Source organism: Homalodisca vitripennis, chromosome 5 (assembly GCF_021130785.1).
Source record: "Homalodisca vitripennis isolate AUS2020 chromosome 5, UT_GWSS_2.1, whole genome shotgun sequence".
NCBI lineage: Eukaryota > Metazoa > Arthropoda > Insecta > Hemiptera > Cicadellidae > Homalodisca > Homalodisca vitripennis.
This window is the reverse complement of record NC_060211.1, coordinates 30,472,285-30,483,297: the sequence shown is the minus strand read 5'-3', so window position 1 is coordinate 30,483,297 and position 11,013 is coordinate 30,472,285. Positions and strand designations below refer to the sequence as shown.

The window sequence follows — 11,013 nt, the reverse complement described above, 5'->3', positions numbered from 1 at the left end:
TATATTTATCACAGGGACTATAAGAATGTCCATGTAAAATTTCAGTACAATAGGTTCAATACGCGTGAAAGCAAAACAAACAAACAATGGCACTTCGCATCTATAACACCATTAGGATGTAGTCTTTACATTTCGAATGCAACCTCATTTTGTATTCCTAGGTTGTAGTTAGTAAGTCATTAATAAAAATACTAACAATAACTTGTACAAACGGTTAATTTTAAGAGGTAAAAAAATAATAATGACTATGTATTCGTTGCTTGAATTTATACTTATACAGTATAGACAATATTTATATGTAATTATTCACGATATAGAAATAATACTATAGATTCGAGTAGACGGTTAACGAATGTTTCTGTTGTTGCAGATGAGTCTATGCTGGAGGAATACCCTACGGACAATGACCTGGACAGGTTACTACAGACGGCACAGAAGTAGGTGGTCTCTCGCAGGAATCTTTCTATCTCTGCACGGTGTGGTATATAGGCTACGAGGTGTGATAAACATAAACAGTTCACGTCTGTCCCAGCGACTCACTTGGATCAAAAGTTACCATACACGAACTATGAGTCTACCGCAAAACAAGTTGTTTATTCATGTGATACAAAACACAACTTTCATTGTATAAATTCAAATCTACTTTTGGAAAGTACATAATTTTTTGCTGCTATTCCAGACACTAAATGTGATTTATTTATATAAAATGTCGATGTTTTGTAATATATACATTGAAAAATTTTACGTTTGTCCGTTAATTCCGTAATATCTTTTATTATATAATCATTGATTAAAATTCACAAAATCATTTTACATAAAATTGATCTCAAGTTAAATCTGTACAAGAAATAAAGTAAATAAGGATATGAAATACATTTGCAACGATTATTTCTTGATATATTAAGAAACCGTTTAATGGGTAACAACTCAATTAGTAGGCTAAGTATGATGGTAGGTGGAAGGAATACCAAAAGATTACTACGATATAAAGTTATACTTTAATTAATATTTAAACATTTGAAATGCACTGTGTGTGAGATTGGAATACATTTAGAATGATAAACAGTGGACATAAAAAAATAAAATGTACAGTTTCAGTTCCTGAGTGTGTTGTTATTATGCTGTTTACGAGTTTTTGCAGTCTAGGGAACGACTACAGAAGTGACAAAATATTGAAAAAAACCTAAAAAAATTACGCTCGATCCTATATGTTTAATTCCACAGCATGGGGGTGTGTTACAGCTAATAATTTAGCATCAATGCAGGAATTTAGTAATGCTGCGGAGAGATGTCATATAGCAGCTACGATCGGCCCAACATTCTCACGTCTAGGCTCTATATCATACGTAGATGTTATAGCAGCTGTACTCGGCCCAACATGTCTACTTCTGTTACGTCTTCGTGTCGCACGTTACAACTTCTGTTGTGTTTTGATAACATTGAGCGGTTGTTTCAGTTTGGAAGTTATCCCAAGTGACGCTGTGGGAAGACGTTCAGATCCTACAACAACTGTGCCCGGCCCAACAGGTCTACGTCTATTGCGTCTTGGTGTCGTACGTTACAAGCTCTTTGTGTTTTGATAAAACTGAGTGGTTTTGCAGCCTGGAAGTTATCCCAGAAAAGTGACGCTACAGAAAGATTTCTAGATTCTATAAAAGCTGTGCTCGGCCCAACAGATCTACCTCTATTGCGTCTTGGTGTCGTACGTTACAAGCTCTTTGTGTTTTGATAACACTGAGTGGTTTTTGCAGCCTGGAAGTTATCCAAGAAAAGTGACACTACATAAAGATATCTAGATCCTGTAGCTGCTGTGCTCGGCCCAACAGGTCTACGTTTATTGAGTCTTTGTGTCGTACGCACAAACTCTTTGTGTTTTGATAACATTGAGTGGTTGTTGCAGCCAGGAAGTTATCCCTGAAAAGTGACGTTGCGGGAAGACGTTCAGATCGTACAGCAGCTACGCTCGGCCCAACAGGTCTACATCTATTGCGTCTTGGTGTCGCACGATACAGCCTGTTTGTGTCTTAGCAGAACGTCAGAAAGCATAGTACTAGTCAATTTCAAGTTTTTTAAAAATAGTAGACTACAAACCACTTTGAACTTATCTGGTCTAGTTGCTCAAATTTGATCTAAGGGATCTTTCAATTAGTTTTTTTATCAATTGAGTATGAAAGAATGGTTTATCTGTCGTATCATACCATACACTTAGTCATACGTGTATTTAAATAATACATATTAGGTATTGTTGTTTTTTTGACGATGAACATGAGTGCAAAAACAATTTTGTTTCACTAGAAAAGAGATCGCCAATCCTTTTTGAAAACTTCTTCAGGAAGTTACCTTTGTAGCCAAATCTATTTTTGCATTTTGTCTGGCATACAATAATTGTGGTAGTCTGCTAGAAGTAAAATAGATAACGAATACATAGTATAGATTACTTGAAAAAGTCACGAATGTCTCACACATCTACTACTACTAGAACATACTACCTAATTACGTGTGTGTTGCATGGATGTGTTGGTCAAAATTATAGTGACCTTTTTTGTTAAGGTACAGTTTGATTGTCCCCAATCTCGAACCCCAATTATCACACCTCGTATGATAACAGTAGTTGTAAGACGCTTTCTGGATGGATTCTAATGATTTTTGCAGGCGTTCTTCTCTGATCTACCTTTACAGAAGGGCGTGTGTGAGGCGTGGAGGAAACTGCGACCATAGACCCAACGACTGCTGCTACAACAGTTCCTGCCGCTGCAACCTCTGGGGTGCGAACTGTCGGTGTCAACGCAAGGGGCTGTTCCAGAAGTGGGGCAAGTAAACACCTTCTCCTCGCCACTCAACCACCCCTTCCCATTCTGACGGAGCTGGACAGTATTTATAAAGTGGTTTTGTTTTAACTGTCTGTACTTGCAACTTAGAATATTAAAAAATTGAATATTTGCCTTGGAGAGTGAAAAATAGTAAATTAAAATCAATTTAGTATATTTTCACCATGCATTCCTTACTATCTTTCAGTGTAATTCGTTGTTTTAGTATCATGTTACTAATATTAGGAAGCATTTAATCAATTAAACATTAACGTTTTAGTAATCAAGTAGGTTGCTAACTTCCCATAACTGACAGCACAATTGAATTAATGAATTAAAAAAAAAATTTGAAGTATTGTAAGATTTCATAAAATTTACGTTGCTCTGTATTGGTTATAAGTATTTTAACGTTTTGATTCATTTTAATTGTAAAATTAAAACAAATTATTAGTACTTTATTTTTCTTCTCTTATCCAATATTTATGGAAGAGAAACTTCTAGCTAATTTATAAATCAAGGGATTATTGAACAATAAGTGTTTAAAATATAAAACTTGCAGAATGACAAAAGATGTTTTCTCTGTTTCTTTTCAAAACAAAATACGGGTGTTTCATAAAATAAGCAACATTTGCTCATTGTAAAATTTCAAATGCTGTTTAATGTAAACATTATATGGTTAAAACTGCAGTGTTATGACATGTGGGCTGTAAAATAGTATATTGTATCCTCCCAAGTATGAGGTTAGTGTTGTTCTTGTATATTAAGCAAAAATATTTATATATAAAATGTAATCTTGATATTATCCATTATATACCTGCTGATTATATCGTTGTAAACAAAACAACCCTACCTGTACATTCCTAGCAAGGCATGAATATGTGTTTCTAAAGCTTATAATACACACAAAAAGAATTATTAAACTATCAAAAGTATACATTTATAAAAATTACCCAATTGAAGAAATTTTTTTTCAATAAATGAATAAAACTTGTTATGCGTACACAAATTTTCTGTTCGTTTATATACATAATTTAATATCACAGGCACAGTGGATACTCTTAAAGTAGTTTAATGGTATAAAATACGAGATAATAAATAGGTATAACACATTTTCGCTAGTTATTTATTTTAGAAATAATTAAATGCATAAAACATAAAAATATTTACCCAAAATTATAGTTTGTTCACCCTTACTTTTCAATAGGGAAATGTGGGATTTGAAATGCAGCGGACTATCTCGTCTTGGCTGCCAAATGTATTTATTTTAAAGATGACTCAAATTTGGGTTTTAATGAAAAGTAAACTAAAAAAAACTTCATTACGAATATGAACATTAAAGAAGATTTTTATATGATAATGGATATCTAATAAATATTTTGGTCACACATGTAATGGCATTAAAAAACATAATACCGGTTCCAGTTAAATGTTACGTTATATTTTAATAAAACTAAAAATTGTCAATGTTTAATACTTATGAAATATTTATCGTAGCTAAAAGAAGCTTTGTAATGTCAAATTAATAAAAATTACAAATTTTCTTAACAAAATGATTTTAAATTCACTTCGAAAGAGATTTTTAGGGGGTTAACCTCTGAACGTGTGATAAACGTTTACCTTGGCGTTGTAGTGTGGTCGATCCCAACACCACACTAAATGATAGAAGTCTCAAATGGAAAGTAAGGGCATAGACTATAACTTTCATCAATTAATAAATTAATTAATAGTTTATATTAATGCATTATAATATTGGAGATTTTATAATTTATTGCGAATTTATCACACTAGCTTTCAATTAAATTAGACATTGAGATAAAAAAGATTATAAATTGTGAATTTGTCACTTAAAATAAAATGCATACTAACACTATATTTACATATAACGTTTTAAAATAATGTCTGCAATGATTCCAATACATTTTTAATTGTTATTGTAAATACCATTAGTAAAAACGTTATCTTCCTTCTTTATATTTCATTCAGGAACTTGAAGCTGATGAACTTTGTTTGTGAAACAGACAATATTTAAAGACTTTATCGATATATTTTGTTACAATGTAAAGTAAATAGTGTAATGTAGATTATATTTTGTAACTGAAATTTTAGTAACAGTTTCTTAACCCATGACTTTTCAGAACATATTTTAGAGCAAAATAAGTATTTATGCTTACTTTACTTTTGAAGTTAAACTTTTGTAAACATTTTCAGAGATGGTATGTCACCTTATATTTTAGACCATCGTAAATGTACAGAACCGTGAGTACACGCATAAGTTGTATCTTTAAATAAACGTTGCACCGTTGAGAACATCATGATGTTACAGGTGTGATGTTATTAATTATTACAAAATCATCTTTAAGGAAAGATTTGTAATTTATATTGAACACAAGTATATTCCAGGTCAATCGAAGTTAAATGGCCTAACAAAATTAATAAAATAAGTGTAAGCAAAATGGTTTTTCATTTATTAACCTTGTTTATAACAATCGATTGAATGTACTTAATGTTACAGGGTGTTTCAGAGCTTGGTAATATTATTTCAATGCGTTTTTTATGTCAAAAACATCTATATGGCACAGTAGTAATGCTACAACGCAACATCGTTTTAAATCATACAGGGTACATTTTGTTTATTATATATTTTTATTATAAATCATTAGTTTTATCAATTTGAAAGTCTGGTTATACCTTTACAATATTTAGTTAAAACTACAATAACATGTACTCTAAAATTCAAAACTAAAATTATAGTAATTAAAATAGTATTAGTATTTTTTTTTTTAAAGAGAGACCGATCCCTTTTAAGTCTTATTCCGTTCATCCTCATGAGCCACTGGCCTGTGTGAGGATCCTATCAAGCAGAATAAAGGGGAGAGTCGATACATGGTCAGCATGGTCAGCATGGTCGATTATGCTGATAAAAAGTGCTTCGGCTACAGACAGGATTTGAACCTGCGCTATCTGTAACTCAGACCCATAGTCCAACGTCTTAGACCACTAGATGATCGACACTCCCAATAAACTATAAAGACAGCAATAACTAAAAAGAGCATCATTATACCAAATTTTGTACGAATAATTATAAGAATCTCATAACAATACATCATTTATGACAAAACGAGATTAGACACTTTTGGTACAAAATTGTTGCCAAATTTTTGTAGCAGGTTACATTTTTCCTCTTCAACACGAACGCATCGGCCTCTACGAAATAAAAAAGCTATTGCCCTCTTAAAATTAGGATTAATAGTAAATATAATAATTGGTTTTCTTTCGTTGTTGTTATAGATATAACAAACATTGTCTATTATAATCAGATGGTTACACACCAGTTAACAAAACTACTGATGTACAGGCAGTTTTCCATAACTTTAATTTTTTTAAGAGGCCGATATATTTTAGCCTTGATCCGCCCTTTCTCCAAGTGGGCCACTGGCTTGTGCAAGGATCTTATCGAGCAGCATAAGGGAGAGAGCAGCAAAAATGCATCGAAGTCAAAAAATGTTCTTTATGGAAGAAGTTATTTTTTGTGGAATATTATAAATCACCATTATGTTAATATAGAAATTCGAAATAATAAGATATTTTCTTTTAAGTGTTATTCCTTTTATTATGATAAAGCTGTAAGAGACATTTTAAAATTATATATTTTAAGATTGGGTTATAAGCAAAACAATAATACGCGATAAGTAGAATGGTGCCCGTTAGAGTGACTAAATACACGGGACAATATCTGCAGTATGATACGTATATTTGTTTTTCCCACAAAACTAATAATTCAAATAATGGTACAGATTTCTGGAACACCCTGCATGTTGAAACTGTCCAAAGCAGAATATTGCAAACCATCTCCAAGAAGAGACTCGGAGTAAGTTGAACATATTCACTGGTAGTTGAACTAAGATGTTAAAATAAGTCATGGGTATTAGATGTAAGATTTGGAGGGTAAAAGTACGTCTCTCAGTGGCAGATCAAAGGAAGGGGACAAGGCCCACTCCAAGATGTTAAAAAGATGTTATAATGAAGAAAAACATTCATTGTCAAAATTAACTATAAATATGGAAATTAACTTAAATTTATGAACTCAAATTTTAGTATGAATAAATATAATACGAACCGTTACTTTTTTGGATTAAAACGCAAAATTACCTGTTACAGTATTGGTTATGGTAAACTAAAACTCAGGGGTCCCCTTCAGAAATCAAGACTGGATCAGACTTTGAGATCTTCAATCCAGGAATTCGTCAATAATAAGATAATAAATTCAGTCCTAACTGGTAAGCAATAGTAGTTGTTACTATTTGAAACAGATGGGAAACAATATCGGGTAGAAGTTGTAATTAGTAACATATAAGTCAATATACTATCAACGGACTTGACCACTTCATCAGCTGTGCTTGTAAAGAGACTTACTCACCAGCTTTACAGGGTTGTTTCCATCGGCCTCCACAATTTAACTGTGCCTTTTAAGAACTGCAATCCAGACTCAAGTGTTACCAATAGCTTGATGGTCAGAAGTCACCCTTCTCTCCGAGTTGTAGCCAATCATCCTCCTTTTGATCCGTGCCGAGTGGGTATCTTCACTCGAACATAATAATACAACAAACCCTTCAAAGTATTTAAGACAACTCAAGAATAATTGGAGAGGATCCAAGTTCATGAATTTGTGTAGTTAACTCTGGATATCAAAAAGTTGTTTAGTGCATTATAATTACAACTACAAAAAAATTATACTACAACCCGAAAAGATAAATTAAAGAATATCTCTAAAAATATATAGCTTCTGAAAATATTATTTTTCTCCTTGAATGGGATATTCTAAATTTTCAATTCCATTCCCAAAATTCATTAGCGACTCACAACAAATAATTAAGTCTTCGGAACACTGATTATAAACCAAGCATTACATTTTACGCCAGCAGACTTCATAAATGCATCTACTATTTGGGTCAACTTAATTACTTTTAGAGGGCAAGCAACTAATGTTTACCTTAGTAAACATATTTTTGTATAAAGTATGCAAACGTTTTGGGGTTTTTAAATGCTAAATACGTAGATTTCCTGTAATTGAACTGCTCAATGGCAGTAAAATATAAACATAAACTTCCTTCCTAAGTCAAGGCTTACCCTTATTAAAATTCTTTCAGATTAGCATTTTTGTTGATTTTGTGTTGTAAAAATACAATTAGTATTGTGAAATTGTTTCGTTAAGAGATGATGTTAACAGTGTAGTGCAGTCTTAGGCAATGAACAGATTTCTAATAATACTATGCTAAATATTATACCAGGAATATTTAAAATTATCCCATAGACCGTGTAAAGTTGATCAATAGCAATTTTTCCATGGCAAAAATTGTTAGGCCTTGTAAAATGGGGCAGGAGCTTAAGCTGAGAGGGATTCTTGCAATATTCTTAATTGACCAAATAAATGCTTCTCGGAATAGAAACTTCTAGAAATCAAAGTATGAACACTTCGTAATCCCTTCATATTCTGCACAAACACCAAGCCTTACCCAATACACTGTATCTGTACGTCCTGTAAAACATACATGCAACATATGCAAACTACACGTCCTACAAAGCCTGCGCCAAAAGAAACGACTGTGCAAGACAACATGTAAGAGTAAGTACATTTGTGTTATCTAGAGATAAGCTTTATGGAATGGTAAGAGTGCATTTATAATATATATCAAGGAATTGTACGACATTGAATTAGGAGATAATAATACATATGTTATTGGTATCATTCCAATACTTAATCAACTATACAGTTCACTATAATCTTTTCGTCATACATTGAACAAATTAAAATGCTCTCCTAACCGTTTACGAAAATAGTAAAATATATTAGGTGCATCAATATTACAATTTCTCAATATCCACAAGTTACACAGAACTCACCACTAAATTCTTTTTCATTGCTTTAAAACGTTTCTGGAACTAATTTAGCTGACACTCAAAGAAAGATTAAGGAGTGAGGTTCCTTCCAGCTAGAGTTTCTCCATAAATTTTAACCTTTAAAAAGCAATATTACTACTCCAACATTTAGAAACAATGAGCTCATGATTGTGGCACCACCGGGATAGGGCCTCAATATACTGTACCAACTCAGGGTTAAAAATAAAAATTATTAAAAACTACAGTTGTCGCAAGTAAACATTCTTAGAACTAGCTGTTGTGATTTATTTAGTTAAAATATCTTCTAACTTTATTCGGACAGAAAGTAGAGTGATAGATTTACATAATTGGTAAAACTGCAGGAGTATACTGAATTTCTTTATTCTTTATTTAACGATCTATTTTCCATACCATCATGGTTATCCATGAGACCAACAGAAAAATACTCGTTAACTCTCAATCAAATCCCAAGGAGTGACATATACCATAATTTAACTCAGCTTTCTTCATATATAACCGAAACCTTCAAGCTTCATGCACAATTTCTAGTTAATAGATTCGTTTTCGGTAGAACGTGCGATTTCAGAAGTGAATTTTTTCCAACCCCACACGTGATAAGCTTCGCTAAAGTTTAGCCAATAACTTCACAAAACTTCTCTCCAATAAAAACTAATAAACCAAAGGCCACGAAAGATGTTCCGGAGGAATTTATTTTCTCTCATATGTGCTCAGGGAGAAGCCCCTTCTTCTTCCGCCCCAATATTCTTTGAGTTCCAATAGAAACTACTGAACCAAATAACCTGGACCTAACGTAAACCTGAAATGACTTAGATTATTTAAAAACGTTTTACTCTTAGTCTTTATAGTTCCATAGGATTATGGAATTTTAACAGAAATTACAAAATCAAGCATTTTTTTATATTTTGAATTTAATTTACCAATATTTACCATATTACCAATACATACAGAAAACTACTTTATTCTATTGAATATAGTTGAACAAAAAGTGCCTATAAATAAAATTACGAGACAGATATATATATATATATATATAGTATATATATATATATATATATATTATATATATATATATATATATATATATATATAGTATATATATATATATATATATATATATATATATATATATAGTAAAAATCCCCCAAGGTATATAGATATTTTAAAAAAATTCAAGAGCCCGTTCCGTTATTGCCAGTAAGAACCTTAATTGATTCAATATAAATGGTAGACCATAAAATGTATGTAAATAAGGATGCTATTTAAAAAACAATTAATACTAAAATAATTCAAAAATACATAAACAAAGAAGCACTTTCATAAAATTGTTGTCTAACGTCAATTTACACTATGTTTGTAGACTTGTAGATTATTTGTATATTTTACCGGTATTTCAATGACAAATTTTAAGTAAGCAAATAATAATCGTACTCAAACACAAATTACGTATTTAATAAACAGTTAAATTCTTATGAAATATGTGCAAATGTATGTAAAACATTTAAGGCATAATTTAAAAATTATTATCCAAATTTATGCCATAATGTCATATCATCGCATTTATTATGTCATAAATAATAAATTTGTATTATAATTAAATGTATTTTTAAAATAAATAACCATTTTCGTGATATTATGTTTACTAAATTTCTAAAAAAAATTCTACTGTGAGTTTTAAAAGTAATCTGTTTGTGGCATTAATAAAATATTTTACAGTATGAATATATATCATAGGGTTTAATTTTTATGAAAGCCATTTATGGTAATAGACAAACTTATTTAGAATCACTCATGTTTATAAAAACTATTAATAATCATAAAAGTTGTACATGTTAGTTGAAATAAACAAATTCTTGGTTGATGACGAAGCAGGTATTGCTAAAAGGGGATTCAAGGTTGTTAATTATACCGAAAGCTACATGACATTTGGTACGAATGACGATGAAAAAATAAATGTTCTTACAAACACGAATAAACATTATTTGAACTCTTAGTAGTTATTTACCTTATTATAATACAAGTTAAACGACGCTCTTATGTTTTCAAAGGGATCATTAAAAATACAGCCTTAACCACAACAGGTATAAATGAGCCGAGAGATGCCAAAATAGAGCAAGGTGAATACTAATGAGGTGTTGTTGCACTCGGGGCTTGTGCTCACTACACACAATCTCACAGCCGCATCTCTAATGTAGCTTTCCTCACACAAAGGCATCTTTCAAAATATTAATATCAATCTGTCAACAGAAACGTACCAAAATGAATTATTTTATTCACTAATAAAATATTT

The 11,013-nt window shown here is 31.4% G+C and overlaps 1 protein-coding gene across 1 annotated transcript; it reads left to right on the top strand.

The window, feature by feature from the left end:
• Nucleotides 1-367: 367 nt before the first annotated feature.
• Nucleotides 368-5,260, top strand: LOC124361925 (U8-agatoxin-Ao1a-like). The gene is made up of 2 exons (XM_046815988.1): nucleotides 368-437; nucleotides 2,653-5,260. The coding sequence occupies exons 1-2, from the start codon at nucleotides 379-381 to the stop codon at nucleotides 2,816-2,818; spliced, it is 225 nt and encodes a 74-aa protein (XP_046671944.1). The 5' UTR covers nucleotides 368-378; the 3' UTR covers nucleotides 2,819-5,260.
• Nucleotides 5,261-11,013: the final 5,753 nt, after the last annotated feature.